Below are 22,637 nucleotides of genomic sequence, written 5' to 3'. Positions count from 1 at the left end.
ATGGATTTTGGTCTGTAAGTTTTTAAAGCCATTAGTTTCTGTCTTAAATAAAATAGCACTTCCCTTAAGTTGTAAAATGGTTATTATCGATATGTTACATTGAATTTTTTTAGAAGTACCTTGACTTAATGAGATGACACATCCTATTTTCCTGCCATATTTCTCTCTAATCAATCAGCGGTCCACCAATAGTCTCAGAAGTGGATAGTTTAAATTATATGAGCTGTCCCTGCTGAATTTAGTTCATTCATATATTTGTAAGTACGTAAGTGCTTAATTGCTTTACTGAATTGGTGCCTAAAAATACTTGTAATAAATATGGAGAATTGTTTAGCTCCTGTTTTCAACATGGTTTTTAGAATCAAACAACTGTGATTGAGTCAAGGTTTGTGCTACATGGTGTGAAAAGATGAGTCACAATGTACTTAAGCTAAATCTACAGCAGATGAAGAGCTGTATGATGTGGGGTAGGATTAGATTTTTAGTTAATAGGAGTCTTCTCCAAAGAAGCAGACTGTCTCCTCATGGTATCCTTCATTCTGAAGATGTGTGTGCACTTCAGAGCTCCTGTAGGGGCAAGCAGCAGGACTGAGGGCTGAGTTCTCTTCCCAGTTGCTGAACTGCCAGGTGACTTGTTCCATTTACCAGATTTAGAATGGTCCCCTCAATATTTTTATTCAACATTTCACTTGAAGCAAGTGAGTTTGAATTGCAATAGTGGGAATTTTGTCATTCTTAGGCTAAAAATTCCTTCATTACTTTAGGGGCAACAGTGCCTGTTACCCAAGTTTTTGTTTCTGGTTATATACTTTGTTCAGTAATTTGGAAAACTTCACATTAGTATCACTACTCACAGAACTGAATAACTCCTCATTTCGAGACAGAACACCAGCAGGGTTTGAAATGTTTGAGTTTGGCAAGAAAGGCCTTGTCTGTAAAACAATGAAATTGCGTTGGGGAAATACGGTGCCTCTGTTCACTAGAGGCGGGTTGAGGTACACTGTGAGCCGTTGCGAGCTGCAGCTGCATTTACCGTCAAACACAAAGTTGGTGCCGATGAGTGTTTTGTTTTTAGTGTCATGGAAACTGTGAGCCAAAGAATGGATATTCTATTCATCTGGGAAAATAGCAGTTCGCTGCATAAAACATCAGTTGCTTCCAAAGCAGTTCTTAAAATAGATTTTGTGAATATAACCTTAAATGTAAAAGTGCAACAATTTAAATGACCTCAGTGCTACTTTGGTTTTGTATTAGAATACACGTGTGAATTAAATTAATGTAGAAGTAGTGAGAGTTTTAAAATATAGTTATAGCATGGAATGCCTCTCAGTCTGTTTTACTGTGCAATTTTTAATCTAAAAATGGAGAGGCCTACATATATCAGTAACAGTTGTAGTCCTGTCGCCTTTCTTTTTCAGATGGCTTGCTCTGAGCAGAATAGTTCAGGTCATTATTCAGTGTCATTTGCTGTTCCACACAGCATAGCAAAAATGACCAAACTTGCTGCAGAGAACAGATATTCGAGAACTCTCAGGGCAGAAAAGGAACATGGAGCTGCAAGTTGGTATGGTTTAATACACAAGTCTGGTTTAATCCACGACTGCGTTTGCAGAGTCAGTATGAGTAAGTTATACGGTGTAATGAAGTAAGGGGATTAATTCAGTTCAATTGGAAATCTTAAAATTCGCTTGGTTTTCTTACGTTGTATTGTTGAGGAAAAATTAAGTACGGGATTTGAGGTAAAGACAAAATAATACAGGAACAGAAGTATAAAGTCATTGTCTGGGGGGGGGGGGGGGGAGCTGAGAAAAGGAATTGGAGGAGCAGAAGAAATTTGACTTGAGTGAAAGGAAATTGGAAGGATTTGCCTGTTGCAGGATTTCAGAATCAAGGGTTCCAGAGTGGATGAGATCACTTACAAAACGGAAACGTCATTGCAAGGCCCATTTCAATGTCTGGTGAAGCCAGTGGAAATCCTTCTTGCTGACTTCTTTGCTTTTTATTGTTTTAAGAGAAGGTGATCACAGCAATCATAAAATCACAGAATCATTCAGATTGAAAGGGGTCTCAGCAGGGCTCCAGATCCTTGTCCTGCCTAAAGCACGGTCAAGTTTGAGGTCAGATCAGGTTCCTCAGGACTTTTTTCAGTCATGCCTTGAAATCCTGTAAGGGTGGAGTATGCACAGCACCTCTGAGTTTATAGCAAGTCTGCACTGCTCCTTGCTTTCGTTTATGTGGGTTTTCTTGATCTCCCACCACTGTACCTCAGTGAAGGAGCTGTCTGCCTGTCTTGTTAGCTCCTGGTTAGGTACGGAGGCTGTTGCCATCAGGTGTCTCTGATACCATTTCTTCTGCAGGTGAAGCAAGTCCTGCTTAAAGATACCATTACCACATGTTCCTAACCCCAAGTTAACCATTTGAGCTTTCCTGTTCAATGCCTGGGCAGATTCCCCGTGGGATTTGTGAAAGCTAGTATGCTTGTTGAAGGCTTCTGAGGTTTGACAACAGGAAGGGTTAGGGAAATGCTGGAACATGGCAACTTGCAACATGCCTGCATGCAGGCACCCTCCTCCCCAAGGTACATCTAGCAAGAAAACAGGAGGCTGTAGGCCCATGGCTCTGTCCTGTGGGTGTCTTTTTGCACTTGGCTGAATGGAAAGGCACCTTGCTTCCTAAAATGCAGTTCAGAACACTGTATCAGTCTTCGGTTGTTTTAATCTGCCAACCACCTCCGAATTTACAGGAACTCATTTAAATCATCAAGATAAACAAAACAAACAAACCAAAAAAAACCCAACAATGTACACACACCCTGACACATAGCCCCGAAACATCACCACTAAATATGAGGACAAGTTTTGAGTCATGCTTAAGTCACTGAGAAATATTTAGTGATGATTCTCTGTTCACAATTGTATTCTAAAGCCTTGTCTGGTGCCTGACTGTTAATCCCTTAATGTATTATTATTTTAAAAGAATAATGTCTTTATTGAGTCATTCTTTTTTATTTTTTTTGGTAAAAATATTTTAGTGTATCAAGTCAGGTACTTTACAAAAATCTGCTACATATGAAGTTTTATTCTTTAGTAGTTTGAGCAGCACACCATGTTCCTTGGTGTTTTTAAATATGGGACTTGCTTTCACCTTGACTATGTCTGGATCTGGGATATTATTGTTAACATTTCTTCAGTCACATTCCCACGACTGTTATGATATCTTATGGAAATGTTTTTTTCTTTCTCTATCAAGAATGCTACTTGTCTCATCTCCCAAAATAAACAGTGAGCACATGTTTTCCTTCAACTGTTTGATACGATTTCAAACAGTCTTTGCTCCTCCTGTTTTAACAGATAATTTGCTTTGTGGTGCCTGAAGAACTTGTTCTTGTGAAATAGTAGTACTGGGGGAAGAGTTGGATTTCTTAAGAAAACTGCATGCTATTTTAGCATGGGTGCTTTGTTTGTTGTTGTTTTTCTGCTCTTCTTTGTTGTGTGTTTTTGTGTGTGTGTGTTTTGTTTTACAATCCAGCAGCTACTGTTAATCTGGAGACCACGATCTAGGAATACCCAATTTATAAACCTCAATCTCTGTGCTTGGATTGGATTTATTGCTTGTGATGGGTGAAGCATCGATAAGTTGAGCAAGTCATCCAAATAAGTACTTTCAAACCTTTTGTACAACAGTATGCTACTGTATGTGTTTGCCCCTTGTCATATGGAAGACAGTTATAAATGCTTGCAGTATTTGTGCATGTGTTTATGGAGAGAGAATAGGGGGAGAGAAAGACTCTTTGTTGACAAAGCCAATTTGTCAAGTTTAATGAGAATGAATAGATCTTGGATGTGAGAGGAGCTGTAGATACCTCCAGGAGTAACTCTTACGTTAAAAAAAAAAAAGGAAATTTAGCAATTCGTAGCATGTAGTGTCACCAAAATCTTTTAATCAAAAACAGGTGTAGCATTCTGTTGTGAAGTGTGGGTTCTCTGTTAATTTCCAATTTAAAAAAAAAAATGTTTTTTAAGTCCTTTTCACTTTAGACTTAAGAACCTGCCTGATGTTCAAAGTCACTGATGGAAGCTGAGTAAGCTTTGTCCTTAGATCTGGGACAAATTCCATACCAGCAGAGAAGGGAATGCTTTTCAAGTTAGCTGTAGGTGGTAACTTTGTTAGGTGCCTGAAAACTTTAAATCAATTCCTTAGGAATGAGATGAGGAAGATGGCAAAGGGAGAAATACTTCAGTAGACAGCATGCAGATGTTTGGATATTCTAGAATACATGGGGTGGCAGATGAGGTGGGTACAAAACACCTTCCTGTCACTTCTGTGGAACGTATGTGTATTCACACGCATACACCATTTGGTTATGGTCTTCTGGGTATCATACGTTCCTGATTTCCTTCATTTTGAGTAAAATTTTAGAGTAGTAATCGTTAGTGTGTTTCTCCCAGTGGATGATATGTCTATGAATAGCATATTTACAGGTTAATAGAGCGGTAACATTATTTAAGATAAGGCTTAGGGTAGGTCTAGTCGTGGAGAATTGAAAGTAGGTATGTTGAACAGCTATTCAAGAATTATTTGGTTCACAGATAGCACACATGCTCACTCAGGGGAGAAGAAGAAAGCTCTTTCTTCTTTTAAGAAGTTTATACTCCCTCTTTTCCTCCTTGTTTTCTGTTACTCTTGTGTATCTTCTTGCCAGACTTCAGTCCCTTACAGCATTGCAAAGATTTGATTTGTTATTTAGCACAGTGTCAGCCTTGTGAGTGGGGGGGTAGGAGTAGTGCTGAGGAAGGAGCCTTCATACATCAGCCACTGATGGGACAAACATTCTCAGTTTGACACGGGCATATGAATTACTAGTTCACAGGGTCAGTCCAAATACCACGTGTGATTTAGTCCGCCTTTAGCTCTTGTGTATTTGAAGTACATATGAGCGTTAATAAATTGGTTTTGTAGCATAAGATCTGTGCAGTGCTTTTCAAACTGACAAAATATTCCATCTTTTCTTCGAAGGACTTACAAATCAATGGGATGAAAGTGTCAAAGGCATGTCTTTGTGCAGCAGGTTCTTTAATGCCACTTCACACACTGACATTATTTCTTTTTAAATTATTGCATTAAAGAAGTTGTGAGAAATCCCTTGGTTTCTGTGCTTAATGTCTCAAGTACCCAGACTTATTGCCTGGTCAGTTCCATCAGTACAGTTCTTACAGTGAAAGACATCTGCAACTGCCCTCACAATTGTAAGTATAAAAACTTCTAAACTTTCCTAAGCCTTGGAAAGCACAATGAAAAAAATGCTTTTTTTTCCCAGATGGTCCTTTCCAAATGTCTATGAAAGCAGTAATTTAGTTTTTGCTATCTAAAGCGTTGTTCCTGAATTACAGCTGTTATAATGGGAAGTCGACTCCAGGTAACTCCAGCTTCAGATTCTCCATACTTTGCATCATGGAAGGTATAAAAATATTTGCTCCAAATAAGACAAGATAGTAATAGAACTGCATAATACAAGTATAAAGCTGTCTTACAAAAGAAAATGTATGCCATGGAGAATCACAGGAAACTTCTGGCGGATCTGAGGCTGGGCATGTAAATTTAATAAATCTCATTGCAAATCATAATCTTTCACTTCTTGTGAAGTATGACAGTTGTTCTGTAGGATCATGGTCCTTCAAAATTTCGAGCAAAGAAAGAAGTAAGGGGCAAATCTGTAGTATTAAAAACAAGCTTTGCTTAACCCTATCACCTCCCTTCTGGGAAACTTGGTTTCAGAAGATGTTACAGTAAGGAGAAAAAGGGGAAAAAAATCTAAAACACATTTTTTCCCTAGTTACAGTCTGATAAGCATGCAATTTGCTTATCCAGTGTTCTAAAACACGTAGACCACCAGTCTTATAGATTACCTGTATAGACTGCAATGCTAATCATCACTTTGGCATGGCGTTCCTGCTTAAAAATGTTTGTACTTTTCCTCTAATCTGTTACTTTATTATGAGATTTTCCAGTGAAGTGATTTTGTTACGTATGAAAGGCTTATTAATCTTAACTCCCAATACAAAGTTTGAAATTTTTCAGGCAATTGATGTTTTGTAGGTTTACTTTAATAAGAGGTAAGACAGTGTGGATATGTTTGCCAAGAGTTTCAGGGATTATTGATTGGGAAGTTGCTTCCAGTCACAAGAAGACTGAGTTAAGATGGAGCGTGTGATGAGATAAAGGCTGGGTTAGGAAAGTGATTACAAGCGGGGACTTGCTAATCACTGACCTCTGCAGGGATCCTGTAGTTTATCACTAATCTCACTAGCACTTGGCATTTTTCTGTGTTGCTGCTTCATTGTTCATAGCCAAGTGAGTAATTTGGCTTGGGATGAACAGGAGGAGGGTGCTGCAAGTCCAGCAGCTGCACTTGTTGGCACTGGCTTGTTAAACATCTTCAGTGTCGCCAGCAGTGTGCTTGGCACATGTGAGCCAATAATACTTGAACAAATTGTTGTGACGAGAATAGGAGGTCATTTGTTGCAAGCACTGTCTTCAAATTGTGTTGCTTTACATCTGTTTCGTTTCTGTGAGCTTTGGTCACAAGCATTGTAAGGAGAAAAAAAAACCTGTAATCTTTGTGTATGTATATGTAATGTGTACTTCTAAAATATTAGGAAAGAGATTGAAGATGGAATATAGATATTAGAAGTGTGAAATCCTCTAAGAATGAGGAGGCCTGTGGAAAATGAAGAAATGATTCCCCCTCTGCTGGGGGAAATGTCTAGATATGTAGTAGTAATTTTTGGCTGCAAGTGTCATTCTTACCTCTAAGAAGAAGGCAGGAAACAAAACTTTAGGAGTGGGGCTGGTTTTGTGTTTTTTTTTAAAATCCAATTTAAATTTTTTCACCTTACTGAAATAATTCATGAGTCAGAATCTTATTTAACACTAAAAAAAATAAAAGTAAAATTTAAAAACTGTATCTGTTCTGTAAGCAGCAAGGATGGTATTATATATATTTTTCATACTTTATTTCCATTTTGTGAGGAGTTGGGAATAATATTAAGTGTGGAAACTGTATTTAAATATTGTGTTGAACATTTTTCTTACATCATCCATATGCACCTGCCAGTATAGTTCCTGCAATTTCTTGCTTGTTGTGGATCTGAATACAAAAAATGATTTGAATGTGTTAATTCTGTGGGTAACAAAGACACTCAGTTACTGGGCAGGGAGGTGGGGGAAAACTGTAAAAATGGATTTGTCTCTGAATCTACCAACGCCAATTTGGTAACATTTTGGCCATGTCAGAATCTTTTAAAATTCAAGGTAGTGAATGATAACGATGAAATTCTTTTGGGTGTTTCAAAAGCTGTCCTTTTCTTTATCCTTGCAACCAGGAAGCTGTTGTCGACATAGACTTGAGATGTGCAGGCATGTGTTTGTACGAAATACTTCAGTGCAGAAACAAAAACAGTGTTCCAGATAGGGGGGGATTCTCCGAGGTATTGAGAACGTTCTGTTAGAAAGTGGCTTTGGGGCAGGCTGTCTGCTGTGACCAGTGAAGTGTTATCAGTGATGAAATGATTAGGAAGCGTGATTTAAAATGTGTTTCAAAAATCACCGAAAACTTATTCTCTGTACAAGGTGGGTAGACATGCTTCTTGCCTGACAAATGGAGCAGCTGCCAGCTGTGGTCACTGTGGCATTCATTTCATACTGGATGACAGACGTTGCTTCATTTAGAAAACGTTGGCACTTTACGTGCTGCTGAGCAAATACGTTCTTGTGAAATACACAGATCTGTAGCCTCTAAAGGGTTAATTCTGTGGGAATGTAAGTAATTTTTTGCAGAGTTATGTTCTGTCATCCTCTCGTAAACCAAGCATTATCTAGAAACAGTGGGTGAATGCCGTTTTACTACTGGCAGGCATTTATAGCACATTCACTTGGAGCAGCCCTCAGCTGAGTTAATGTAGTGCTGTCTGCAGTTGACTGTCACTTTGCATCTTGCTGTTTCAGTTCATTCGGTGTTAAGAGTATTTAGGCTGCACAGCTGTTACACAGATAGATTTATGATGGACTGCAGTACCTTGTGCAGTATTCAAAAGCTGTATGAAGTTGTGAGCATAGCATATTTAAACAAGCAATTGCAGGAGGAAAACCATTATTTACTAAATGCCTATTAATGTTGGAATTGGTACCGAATGTGTCACGGTTTTAAGTTGATGACGTTAGGAGATACGTGTGGTTATAATACTTAGTGGGATTTTCTTGGTTTAGTTTCTTTTAAATCTGTAGTTCCTGGTCTGTAAGCCTGTTAGGTAGCAATTAGATCATGGAAGTTCGGGTTGTTGAAAAAGCAAGAAATTTACTAGAAGAAAATAAAAAGGCAAACTGACACCAAGTTACTGAAAGAGTCAAATGCCTTGTGAGCTGACCTGGGTGGATTAAGTTTTGTATATATAACCAACTCAATTATTTTGAGTTGGTTATATATACAGACAACTGAACAGTGTCTGTATCATTCAAATCTGGATGGAAAGCAAAACTCTGGCATATAGAGCCCACGTGTATGTAACCTGACGACAAGTGAAGCGATGCTGCTTTGTAAGAAGGGCATAGATTTTGCTTCTGCAATGATGGCACAGAACTTCTGCAGGCTGGAGTCGTACCTGAGTGCTTGTACTGGGCATGTGTTTGGGATGCAGTCTTGTACTTGATCCTAGGTTGCTTTCCAAACTAATAATTGAAAAGGTTAGCTGTTGGAGCACAGGTTAAATGTTAACTTGCTCTAGCAGTAATTCTTGATAAATATTCAGGCAGCACAGCATCTGGGAGCCTTGACATCTCTGGATTATTTCTTAGAAACAAATTGATCGTAGATAGGGATATTACAGTCAGCTTCTTTCTTTATAATGGAACTACCAAACTTTTGAAGTGGTAAAATTTAAATAACATGATTTTGTGTGTTCTTACCTAGCAATTCCTGGCTTGTTACACAAATGATAATTTAAATCATTTTTTTCTAATCTCTGTAATTGACTCTTGTACAAACACTTGCTTTAAAACCTGCCTGGAATACTGCATGCTTCAGTTGAAGTTGTTTATCATGTGATACAAGCTTCTCATTTTCTGGAAAGAAAATGCTGAGTTTGGTTAATATGAACAGCATGATTCATGCTACTCATAATTTTGCATGCTAGGTATTTTATTTGCTTAGTGCCCGGTAGTTGTTAGAGGCAAATCGCTTCAGCAGAAAAATGTTCACTTTTTTCTTCCCTTTGTTACAGCAGTATTGCCGTTTTTTTTGAGCAAGCTATTGTTGACCGGGCTACCTGTAGTTAGCAAGATCAGAGTTTTGCAGAGATGTTGCTCTAAGAGTGCCAAATTCACTGTAACTCTCTACTTACCCAGGCTGTACTTTTTAAGTGAACAGTAAACATTTTTAAGTAAACAGTAAACTTTAGCATTCCCACTTACGAAATGATGGGAATTTTTGGCAGTAAGGTAGAAAATCGGGAAAAGAAAATGAGGCCCTGTTCTAGAAGTGCAAATGCAGTAGGACAGAGCTATTTATCACTTCAGTGGACGTGTATAAGAAAGGCTGCTTGCTCTTCTTAGGAGGACTGGGCAGCATACATAGCCATACATATCCAGGAAAAGGGAATTCCTCATTGGCTAAGGTGGCATTCATTTTCAAATCTTTCAAATATTTTACAGTTTTGAGTAGATAGGTAGCATGGTTTATTAATGCTTACCTTTGGGTAAGACTCTGGGGGGGGGATGGTTCTTAGGTTCAGTGTCATAATTGAGGGTGTTATATGCAGTTGGTATTTTCTATTACATGCATATTTGATGACTGCCTGATTTCCTAACATGATTGAGTGGAGAGTTTAAAAAAAAAAAAGTGAAGATTGATAAACTTCTGAGCTCTACTGGAGAACTTTCACACTGTAGTTTAATATACAGACATTTCAGTCTGGTGGCCGAACCAACAAATACAGCACTAAGTAGTTTTTCGAAACTGGCAAACATATTACTAATGTTTTATAATCTAGCAACATCTGAGTGCAGCTACGAATTTCATTTACATATGATGAGATTTTTGAGGATTTAAGGGGTATGAGTATTGAGAGCTCAATGATTCAACCATGGTTTAAGTTTAACATGATTTTCATTCTGAATTTGGTTTTGTTCCTTTTTCTTGTGGCTATGTATTTTTTTAAATTTTATTGCTTAGGATATTAATCGCCTAAGATGATACTGGCTATGTGTTAGTTTCATGGAGGAAGGAGAAATGTCTACAAGTGTTTCAACCTTTGCTCATTGATATTGGAAGTAAAGTTGTATTGAGCCTTTGCCCTTATTATTTCAACACAGTGATGGGGTATCTTAACAACAGAAAGATGGCGGTAGTTCGTTCTTACTGATTGGCTATGTCAGAAATGGAATCCGGTATGTAGTCTACTACAGTAGTGCTGTTTGTGATAAGCACAGATCTAGAAGCCTACTCGTATTCATGTAACTTAATTTTTGTAAAATTACTATGATGCTAGCAGATTTTCTAGAATATACATTTATACTGAATTGCATATATGTATGCATAACCAACTTTAAAAGGATTCTAATTTCAAATGTCTTTCTTTTATAGGAAAAGCCTCAGATAGAGGTCCATTTCCACTGTATGGTAGAGATACGGGGTTACCAGGCTGTCAAGTAAGTATGGTGATGATTGAAAGCAAATGGAATCATTTCAATTAAAATTCAGATTACCAGACATAAGCAAGAACATGTTCCATGAGTTGCAGAATGAATTTTCTGGGTTCTGTGTTGTCAAATTATCTTGTACATATATGCATCCACCTATAGGAGATTGTCTTGCTGTGTGAAAGTAGAACTATTTCTGTATCCATGAGAGTGAAATCCTTTTTTTTTTTCAATGAGAGATTTTTGAAAGTGACAGTGTTTTTAACAGCTGTTGCTCTCCTGATTCTTAACACCATAGTGTCAGAACATGGTGATGGTAGAGATAATTCATCTCAAAGAGAAGAATTGGCACTGTGTCTTGTCATGATCAAGTCAGTGATGTACTAATGACATTAATTCAACAAGTCTTTCTTGTTGAAACAAGGAATTGTTTATAGGATAGATATAAGAATTAGACTTATTTTAATATAAATGCATTCATAAATCTGAGGAGTTCAGGAGATGCTTCCAAATGTGTTGTCTGATGGAAATGTCTAACAGGAGCCTATCTTTTTTGGTGGTCTCTCTGACAGAGGCTCATCTGTAAGCTCTCTTTGGACACAGAGGAGTAAGCTGCAAAGACTACCATTTTGCCAGGAGGGACAACAAATCAGTTGCATAAGAGAGACTTACTGTGGTTTTTTTTTTAATTTTTTTTGCTTTTATTTCTTTACCTATCTCAAGGGGGGGGAATGTCATTAAGTTGACTATTTTTGAATAATTGTTCATGTTTCATTTTAATTTCAGTTTGTATTACTACTACCAATTATTTTTCTGAATAAAAAGATATTTCTCACCTGTGAATGATAAATCTACTGATACAGTAGAGACTAGACACTTTCATATACACTTCGGTTTCCATATCCATATCCAAAGAGTAATAGAAAGAGTTCCTATTTCAGTTACACGGACCTGTGGGGAGCAGACAAGAGGAGAGTCAGAAAACCATGCTATTTCCTCTGCTGTCTGCTTCCGAGCAGGATACTTGCTGCAATGCAGTGAGAGAGCAGATTTTGTGCTTGAACTGTGGGAATCATGAGGAAGATGTCACGACTGAGAATTATTTTCAAGCATCTTGGGGAGTGCATCCAGAAGTTGGTGTTCAGAATTAGTAGTTTGAAAATCTCTGCCTTGCCTTCTTTTTTTTTTGGGTTGTTGTTGGTGGTGGTTTGGTTTGGTTTTAAATTTCACCTGAACAGATTTCTCTGCATCATTAGACTTTGAAGTACGAAATAGTTGAGCTTAGGCACATCTACCAGGCTCATTGTCCCAGACTACCAAGAAAAGGAAGAATATAAGTGTATTTTAGACTCCACTGTTGTCATGAATTCAACTGATCTGGGCGCTGTTGGCAATAAAATTATGCAGATAATATGTTCTTCCTAAATTATTTTGACGTAGTGGAGGATTACAGTCAGTTCTGCCTTGACAAGTTAGACCCTTGTCTGGTTGTTTTCCAGCACTTTATGAAGAGACAAGAGGAAGTTTGTCATGGGCTTGGAGTAGGAATAAGAACAGAATGTTCTGGAGGGATAGAGCTTACACACTGTCCACCAGGGATCAGTGCTCCTTCTGATTCGTGGTTTCTTGTGTGTTGCTTCCAACTCTTCCCCTTGTCTTCCAGGCAACCACTCTTTCCTTAGCAAGAAGTGGCTTTCCAATATGCAATTCACGTTTTTGCTGCTAGTATAGACCATGTCTTTCTGACTGAAATGACTGGATGGCTTAGTTTTTCATCTTTTTGTTTCTCAAAAACCACAATCACTGAATATAGTTCACTAAGGAGCTGTGTTACTCCTACCAGAGCCGGTGTGCATCTTTTAAGGAAAACTGTGGGGCTTTCAATTTTTAACAATTAAGCTATCCAATGTAATAACACTTTGTGGTTTTGATATGGTTTTTAAATTAAGGAAACTTTCTTCTGACTCTAAGTCATCAACTGATATTTTCAATAACAACATTCTTCTGGAAGATGAAACAGGATTTGACTTTGCCATTTTGTTTTCAAGTCTGTCCACTGATAGTTTGGGAAGTGTGAATGGGCAGCACCATGTGGTAATGCAGGTCCCGACATAGCTTCCCCTATTAAGGAATTATCTTCACAGCCTTTGTAGCTCTGACAAACCAAGACCCCTTTGCAACTGTACAGGTGAGCTTTCAGTATCAAGAAGTCACAAAAAGCGGTGTAGTTCTTTCAGTATGAGTTAGGGACATTACATTATTGCCAATCTAGACAGTGAAATACTGTATTAATGTTATTAGCGTTGTTCAAATAACTCCATGTGTACTATTCTTAAATGTAATATTTTAAACTTGACATTAGTTTGGAAGCAAGCTCATTTCCACATTACTCCTTCATTAAGTTCATGTTCTGTATTGCAAAGCAGGTTTATGTTAATTTTGCATAAAATTCTCTTTTGATTTGTGGTAATGAGCATAATTTCTGTTGTTTAGTTTCTCACTGAGGAAAGTGCTTTTATATCTCCTAGTTGCTTATATCTAGCACCATTTAATATATTTTTTACATGTAGTTATTTCAAAGTCAAAATCTTGCATGTATTTGTTTCTGTTAACATCACTTTTATTTCTGTTTAGTACTTTGATATGCTCCCTACTATTTCTGCTCCTGCAGTTTGTTCTTAAACATTCTTAGTATATGGGAAAATATTATTGTAGGTAAATGTCACTTGGTTTTATATTTAGGATCATGGAAATGTAGGTGGAATTAACTTTCAATTAAATTTTAATTCAATTTAAAATTAGTTTAATTTGATCTTACCGGTCATATTTGGCTGCTTGAACTCATTTGCTAACTAGGAACTGGTGGGATTTCTGTTTTTTTGTATGTATGTATGCATAATCTCAACAAGAAAGTTGATTGGTTTTTCAATATTTTGGTGGTAGGAGCTTGAGTTTGATCAGTTTTCAGTGTAGCTTAGAAATCTAAGCAACTTAGGCACTTCCAGAAGTTTTAGTGTGAAATCAAATATATAGAAATTGTTTTCATAGAACTTCTACTGCCAAATAGTGGTGCTACTGTTATAACAGTAGCGAGGATGTGAATATGGCTAACTGAAAAATATTTTATCAGACAGGAAATATGTACTTGCAAAATATGTTTCCATCAGGTGTTTTAAACAAGTGAAAAAGAAACATCCCTGGATAGCATTTTACACTGGACCCATTCATGCAAATGACACTGTAGAATAAGGAGTTTTATTTGTCTTAAGCTATGTTTATGCGATTTAGTGTTTTTCATGGTTAATGGTGTATGTCTGTGTTACATTAAAACTTGTGCTTGTCTGGGGCTTTGCTGTCAGTTTCTGAATCCTCTTTCTGGTTTGGCTTCATTTGTACCTTACTGCATACTCTCTCCTTCTGCCAGGTCATCCCTACATCCTGCACCTTTACAACTAGTACTACTTTTGTTTGGTTTCCTTCTAATGATTCATAGAGTATGTGCACGTTAAACGGATGGGTAACATGATGAATTAAGGCTTACACAGACATTGTTTACATGAAGGTTAAAAATTTGTACTTGCACCAAGAATTGACAGCTTTTAGAAGAAATAGAAAGGCCATGTTTTGCTACCAGAATGAAATGTGTGCTCTGTGACTTGACGCAACATCTATATTTGTGTCTGAATTGGAGGCTGGAGGCTTGTTAGTGGTTTTTGCGTGTAATTCCACCATTTCTGCTGGCTGTATAATTGAAGATTTGCGAGGGGCATGGCATCCTTTAACAAATGTTAAACTGGTTATAGATTAACTTTTCAGAAAGCTTCTTTTATAAAGAGGGTTTTCTTTGCTATGTAATTATAATACTGAACACTGTAGCTTATGTAAAAGGAATGAGATTAGACTTTAGATCTTGAACACGACTCTGTTTACAGTATTATCCAAAAGTTATCCAGCTGTCATTGCACTTTGCTTTGACAGCTCTGATCTGTAAGGATGCCAAGAATCTGCGTAATATTTTAAATGAAAATGATATAAATGTGGAATACTTGTATAACTGTTAGACTAACTTCTCTGATAGCTTTTGTGAAGACTACAGTAACAAACTGTCCTCATGAGCCTGATGTCTCGAAGTTCCCAGCCAAATTGGCAGACAGACTCCTTTAACCCAGCAGTGGCTGGTCTTCTGTGCCTTATGGGTCTGTCTCTCACCACTGACTGTAGAGGAGGTGTAAGGAGATGGGCATCACTAGGCTGAAGATAGTAAATTGTTTGTGACTTCCCCTTAATGCTCTATTTTAATTCTAAAAAATCATGCATAAAAAGTAGACATTATAGATTTTTGGACATGCGGAAATAACACATTTTCAATCCCTTCATGGTAATTTCAAGTCCGCATAGTATCCAGCGCGAGAGAAAATTGAATGCTAAATATGGTAGATGTTAGGAGCCCAAGAGGCAGCATTCACCTGTTTTTGTTTGAAGTGTATCTTTTTCACAGACAGATTTACACTAGTGTGTATATTTTATGTGATGGTAGGACACTTTAAGTGTTATAAAACTCATTTAGAAAACTTAATTTACAATAAACCTGTAAATTACGTGACTGCTGGAAGGAGTTGTGGATTATATTTGTCTTAAATACATTTCACTTAATATATGTAAAATTATATACATAATACTGCATGAAATGTGTACCGCTCTATAGCGTATGAAATACACATACACCACCACATATTTCATGCAATGTGAAATATAGAGTACTATGTGAAGAGTATATTAAGTATTTATGTTACAGTGTATGTTATATATGTATTTAATTCAATAGTAGCGGGTAGCTTTTTAACTCATTTCTGGCTGTTACTATTATTATAAGTTTTATGTCTATTGGTAATAAATATGGCTGCTTTAGAATCTTTGTTTTTGCATGAATAAAAAAAAAAAGTAGAAAGATGATCCATCAATGTTTCCAGTAATACTGCTACACCATTTTCCCTTCAGTAGCCATCAGCTCTGCTATTTCTGTGAAGCTAATGCGAGGTGACTCATTTAGCAGCGTATTATTGCATCATTGGAACATGATGTAAGGCACATCAAGCATTATTAAATTAGCCTGAATTTTGCAGGATGACAGTAACTTTTTATGCACATTATCACCATATTTAGTGTTCCTTATGGGAATATATTTCAAGTAAACATAATACGACTATTTCAGACTGCTTTTCAGGATTTCCCACTTTCTTGTATATCAGGAGCAAAATATATGCTTTGATAGAACATCGAGAGGTATAGTAGCCTTTGTGCATCTTTAGAGCATGTTTCGTGTTTCATAAATTGAATTAAATATATGCTGTTACTTGAGTAGTACCTTGGAGAAGAAGTTAGCTTATTGTATCATTGCAAGTTGACTTGAAACAAACTTATCCATCTTTCACCTTTGCTATGATTCAACATAGAAACATTCTCGTCATCTGGATACTACTCAGAGCTAAATTGATATATGCCTGACTCACTTGTGCTGTAAAGCATTACAGAATTTAATATAGTATAGGGCTGAGCAATGGCAATTCATACTGTTGGCGGTTTTGGGGTTGTTTTGTTTTTACAAAAGTTCATGACCTTTCTGTGTTCATTTAAGAATAACTGTCTTCACAATTGAATGAGACTTTAAGAGGTTTGCATCTTGTCTGCAAGTTTTAGCAATGTATTAAAGAACAAATATAGTTTTTCGTGATTGGAAGTTTATGGTATTTAACATCCTTCACACACCAAAAAGGTAGTTTTAGTTTTGTACCAAAAAAAAAACCACCACAGTTATGATGGTTCTTACCAAATGCAGTACAAGAACCTTGAAATAAACCAAAAAATGCCTTTAACACCTATTTTTGGACAATTTAACGGATCACTTTGGCAAAAGTAATGTTTGCAAGTATATGTTACTTTGCATTTGCATAGAAAGTAATTTGCCTCTTTCAAATTTAAAGAGTTGAAAGCCATTTGAGCAGAATACATGCCTGAAGAGCAATACAAGCAAGAGTAATACAAACATTGTATTGCTATAGTGCTGCACAAAGTGGTGTCTCACAGGACATTCCAACAGCTATCTTGCATGAGGAGGAAGTGTTATAAAAGTTAAGCAACTCCATAACGTAATATTAATGTCAAGGCAAAATTAATGTAGACAGGAATTTCAACCACAATAAAAACGAGAAAACTTAAAGAATAAAAGACTATCTGAGAATGTGATGTTCTCATGTTCGTTCCGCATCACCTGTGATTGCCTTTGGTATGTGAATATTTAATTTTAAATCCCTAGATGATGTAAGCTGTTGTATTACTATTATTTGAAAATAAAAAATATAGTTAATGGGAAGAAGTACCATTGAGCAAAGCTGTGCATAAGTCACAAACTGGAGAGCCTGTGTGATGTAAATTGTGACTGTGAAAGTAAGTTGTGTACTGAAAGTTTTCCAGCATTGCCACTCACTGCCTAGTTATTGTGATGGGAAACGTTTAAGTTGTTTGGAGAGAATGTAAGAGCTCTCCCTAATATGTGTAGGCAAAAAAGCCAATTTGTGTTACTGATCAAGTGGTGAGGAATATGCAAGCAAGAGTGAAAGCAAGTATCCGTAGAAGGATGTAGATGCTAACTTGCTGCTTAAAGAAAATGAATACAATTGTGACTAGCACAAACTGAGAAGTATTTTTAATATATTCATGAAGTACGTAATTATAAGACATGTATGTAGTAAAATGCAGATGATTGAACTTTTTTAGTAAAGTGTCAGGTAGCATGGAACATCTGGAAGAACAAGACAAAAATGTGTGTATTAGAAGTTCAGAGTGAATATATGTGAGTCAAAAATCAGGTTTACTGACAAAAATGGAAAAATGAACTTTATGAAAAATGAAATTTGAAATACACATTGTGCAAGAACAAAACTTGGAATGAGCAAGAGTGAAAGAAGTGAGTGATTGTGAATACTGGGATAGAACAGCGTTTTAGTGGTATCTGATGGCTGAGATGTTACTTAAAATGTGTGAGTCAAGGAAGAAAAATGTGTTTGTAGCAAATCACAGTTTGAAATGTGTGTTCTTTACATGTGTATGATAGTCTCCAAACAAATCTTTCTCCATCTGCAGGTGTAGCTCTCAAATAGCAGTGTGACTGTCTCTCTTTGCAATTACTTCTGAATTTTGTTTGCCAAGTTTCTAACAATTCATTACTCTAATACAAGGGTTGTTGTACCAGACCAGACCAGACATGCTTCACCTTGGCATTATTTGTTAAGGAATACTGAACGCTGGCTATCTTGTTAGAAGACGAAAAGTAATGGACAAGTGTGCAGAACAAATAGGTTAGGTGTATCTTCATTGTCCTAGTGAGTGCTTCTTAGTTTCTTCTTGGTAACCTGATGCATGTCTTAAATTTGCATATGCAAGCACTGTCTTCTCATGCACACTAACAGAATTTCAGGAGTCTTCATTTCTTTCTGCGGGAACTATGTTTATATCCTTAAACTTTTTTTTTTATTGCTTGTCTGTAACACTTCCGTCCCTCTTCAGCTTTCTTGAGAGAAATAATCAAATGGTTACTCTGTGTTGAGGCTGCACCATCTGCTCCTATGGTGCTGTAGTGTTGTTGAAAAGATTTATATATATATATATATGTGAACTAAATTGAAGGGTTTAAATTAATACGAATTTAAATAACTGTCTCAGGAATAAGAAAATAAGGCATATTTAGAACACACCTAGGCAGTAGAATGTAAAGGAAAATAATATTCTAGGAAAAGGGATGCTAGAATATGAATAAGCCTCTCTGAAGAATGTTAAGCACGTTGTGTGTATCAGATCCCTTCTGTTTTTGCTGTTGTTTTTTTTTTTACTTCCAAATTTTGGAATAGCTACTGGTAGAATGAGTTACTAGTTGTTTTTATTAGATATTGAAAAAATATATAGAATATACATATCGGTGTGAGTGTTTGTAATAAGAAAATATACACACTTTAAGCTAATGAGAAAGCACAGGTGCTGCAGAGGGGCTACCATTTCATAATTAAAAATAAATTAGAATTTAGTGCTAATGAAAGATGTCAAATTGCATCAGCTATGTATACAAAATGCTTTTACTCTTTTTTTTTTTTTTAAATCAACATATCTATTAAACAGCCATAAGAAAGCTCTTCCTACTCGCTGTTGGCAGTGTGTTTGAAGCTGCTTTAGATGGATCTTGCTGAGAGGCAGAGAAGTACGTGATGATCTCGATCTTTCTTATTTGTGGGGCCTTACAAGACTACAAGTAGTAGTGCTAGTTACTTTTCTTCTTACCTCACATGGTTTAAGGAACAGTTTAGAGACCATAATGTCTGTTTAAATCCAAGTAATACAGAGTTATGGAAGCATTGGAAAAAAAAGTTAGTGTTGTGGGTTTTTTTAACACCAAAATAACTTTAAAGCTGACAAACTGATTTTATTTTGTATATTTTCTCCTTTTAATCTCCTCCTCTCTGACCCCTTTGATATCAAGTGTCTCCCCCAAACAGATTTTTACAGCTGAACTATCAGTTTCCTAGAAACGTGGCTTCTGAAGGAAAGGCAGATGCAATGTTAACTGAAGCAGCAGCTCTGGGTTCTGCTAGCTGATGCTGACTTAAAAGGATATGAGATGGGATATATATGTTTAAGGGCAGGTAGGGTGTCCAGTTGTGAGTTTAATTTTGCTCCATTTTACTTCTTCTCAAGTAAAATCAAGTGATATTAATTTTCGCTTGATTATGATTTATTAGAACTGAATTATTTCTTGTGCTACTGGGAAAATATTTCCTGCCTTTCAGCAGATAGGGAGCCTGCTTGTAGACAGAACCTAAAAAATGTACTGGACACAAATGTAATTTCTTTTTCCAGAGCTAGAGGTGACCACCTGAAGTTAATCAGGGAAGACATCCCCTCGAAGGAACTGGGTAGCAGGTGCTGGGAATCAGTTATAGGTGGGGGATGCTATTTATAAAAAGGGAACAGTTTGGGGAGGAATCATTTTGAATGTTTTCAAGCAGACAAACTGTTACTTGTTTGCCTTTCTCACACTATTTATGATTGGCAAATTTTCTTCCTTCCTTTTAAGTTTTGATTGTTTGATTATGTTTGAGGTAATTAATATCCTATACATCAATATGTATAATATTTTATATGTTGCTGCATAAGGAAGAAAGAAGCATCCAGTTAAGTCCATATATGTATTTTTTTTGTCAAATGCTATTTGCCTTTAGATGTCTTACTGCTGAAGTTGGGTGCTTCTCAATTATGTGTTTATGGTATAATGGCAGGATTGGGAAAAGATGAGCTCACTTGTCTTCTCCCAGCCATTCCTCGATTTAATGAGCTGGAGTGCCCTTTGGATTTTCTTGCAGCATTTATTCTTTCTGTCTAACCTCTTGAGTCCCCATTTACTTTTCCTTTCTTTCTTCAGAGAGAAAGTCCCATCTCAAACTCTTTATCTGCACAGATTACTGCTCTCAAGATGAACACAGGCCCTGAAAGGAACTGGGAAGGGGAGTTAAGAATAGTGTAAGCAATGTGTGATTTAGCATTTCCTGCCTGGGATGGGCTAGCAAAGACTGGAGCTTGAGCAGACAGGCAGTCAGCGGATGGAAAGACGACGTACAGATTTGCCATTTTGATTCCACTTCTGTGGAACTAAGCCATCCATCTCGGATTGGGTTTCCGATGTGTTGCAGAGTGCTTTTCAAGATGGTAGTGCTCCTAATGCCACGGGTTTCTAAATAGCAGGGGGAGAAGGACAACATTTGTTAAGGAGTGGGGGAGAGGGCGGGACTGTAGCCTAAGATAAATATTCACAGGGTTTGACTGTCCATTTGGTAACCCCTGGCTGGTATAGGGATTAACTTCGGCTTGATCATATGTGAAAACATACAGGTCTTGCATGTGAAGTCCTAACAGTTATCTGTTTGCTGTATTAATGATAGTTTCTGAGCCATTGCTATTTTACACGTTTTCTGACTTCCTGGAGTCTGAGACATTTTTCTCTTGTTTGTGTGGGAGAGGAGATAACACAGCTTCCACACCATATATACAGAACTATACTAATCGTATAAAATCTTTTATAATAATTTTGCTGAAGATGCAGGGGGAGAAGCAGATGCAAGGATACTTTGAGCTTTAGTATCCTTTTTAGTTTGGCTTCTGTAAAATAAGATTCAGCATACAAGCTTTTATTATAATATTGATTTCTCATGCTTGTATGTTGTAATCATAGAAAAAGGCAAGAAGGCTGGTACCAAAAAATAAATAAATAAAATTAAAGAATAGATGAATAAACCCTCAGCTGCTTCTTTTCTGACATTTTGCAGTTCTCCACAAACCTTGTGCTTCTGTATAATCACAGTAAGGAAGCTGTTCAAATTACTGTTTTCGTAATGTAGCGAAGAGATTCAAAGGCAAAGGGAGGGGAGCCTGACCTGCAATCACAATGCTTAGTAATGCCTTCCTAGAATTCAGTGAGCAATGCAAAAATACCTTGCCCCGGGGAATGAGCAAAGACAAGCTGAGCCAGCATAACCTCGGGGATTGGACACCAACATCAGCAGGGTGCTGCTTTTACAAGTGGAAGACAGAATTTGTAGTCTTGCCAATCTGTGGTGTTAGTGCGGGGAAACCACTGTCACGTAAGAGGGAAAGAAGGTATTCTTTCTACATTGTTGTATTAATTGGGTGCTTTAAATCCATTTGGATGCCGAAGAAACACACAGAGTTTCCATCCCTTCACATTCGATCTTTACCTCTCCCACTGCCTAAAAAAATGTAGTTGGATTCGTATATAACTTCTTCCAATGATATCCTCTTCTCCCTCCATGTCTCTGTGATCCATCTCAGTAACACTATATGCACACAAACAGAATTAGCTGTGGTAGCAGATTTTGCTTAGGCATACGCACAGAATAAGCAGCTCCTGATGATCCAGAAAAACCTTTATTGATATATTATTGCAATATATCAACAAGCAATGTATTGATACCTTGATATTTTTCAGTGTTAATGTTAATTAGGAAGACAGTTAAACTAAATGTCTGTTATTTTGTTTACGATGTTGCATCACTTCGGTGTTTAGTACCCTAGGTAGCTGTTTTTTACTCCAGCGAGCTAGATTAGCCTGATTACACTGGCAGGATGCAGTTGATGGATGACTGTCATTATCTTCTCAAACCTGCATGATACTTTAGGCATAGGAGGTGATAATTAAATTTTCAAGAGACTACATTAAGATTATAAGATCTGAATATTTTTTTAAAATGAGAAATATGTTTGCAATTATCGACACGTTGTTAGAGAATCCTCTCCTGAGATGTTTTATTTACAACCCCCTGATTTCCTTCAAATTGATCAAGAAAAAATGCTTAAGTTATCATATAATACTTTAGACAATTTTTTTCTTAATTCTGATATGTTGCTACTCCTGAAACAGACCAAAAATGTATCTGATCAAATCTATTGGTAATGGCTTGAAGAGGTACAGGTTAGCACAATATATTTAATGAAACCTTGTTTGAGACAAAACACTAGAGAGGATCATAATTAATGCCTCATTTTCTGCCAGTTGCTATTGATTACTCATTCAGGGTCCCTTTGTTCTCAAAATGGTAACACTGTATTTCACATTACTATTTGATGATATTCTCAGGATGAGATTCTTTAGTAACATGCTGATAATTGCAAACATATCTCTAGAATTTAAATTTAAAATGAATTTACATCGTATGTCAGTTTTTTTCCCAAGTTCAGCTCTATCTTGAAGTGCATATTCATTACAGTTGCCAAAGATTGCAGAGTTGAGTGAAGTGCAATTCAACATTTTGTATCTTGATTATATTTATGGCTTAAACTGGATAACATGAAACCTGGATGAATGGTCTTTCTGCAGCCCAAACCTC

The 22,637-nt window shown here is 36.9% G+C and overlaps 1 protein-coding gene across 16 annotated transcripts in view; it reads left to right on the top strand.

The window, feature by feature from the left end:
• The window catches only part of TCF12 (transcription factor 12), a 165,292-nt gene that overhangs the window by 85,213 nt on the left and 57,442 nt on the right, over positions 1–22,637 (top strand). For all 16 annotated transcript variants that reach the window (XM_083851151.1, XM_083851138.1, XM_083851149.1 and 13 more), the window contains one exon: positions 10,637–10,701. In XM_083851151.1, coding sequence (XP_083707277.1) covers positions 10,637–10,701 — 65 coding nt within the window. The remainder of the gene's footprint in view (positions 1–10,636; positions 10,702–22,637) is intronic.

The sequence above is a fragment of the Anser anser genome, assembly GCF_964211835.1.
Source record: "Anser anser genome assembly, chromosome: 10".
In the NCBI taxonomy this organism is placed as follows: domain Eukaryota; kingdom Metazoa; phylum Chordata; class Aves; order Anseriformes; family Anatidae; genus Anser; species Anser anser.
This window is presented reverse-complemented; position numbering and strand designations above follow the sequence as displayed.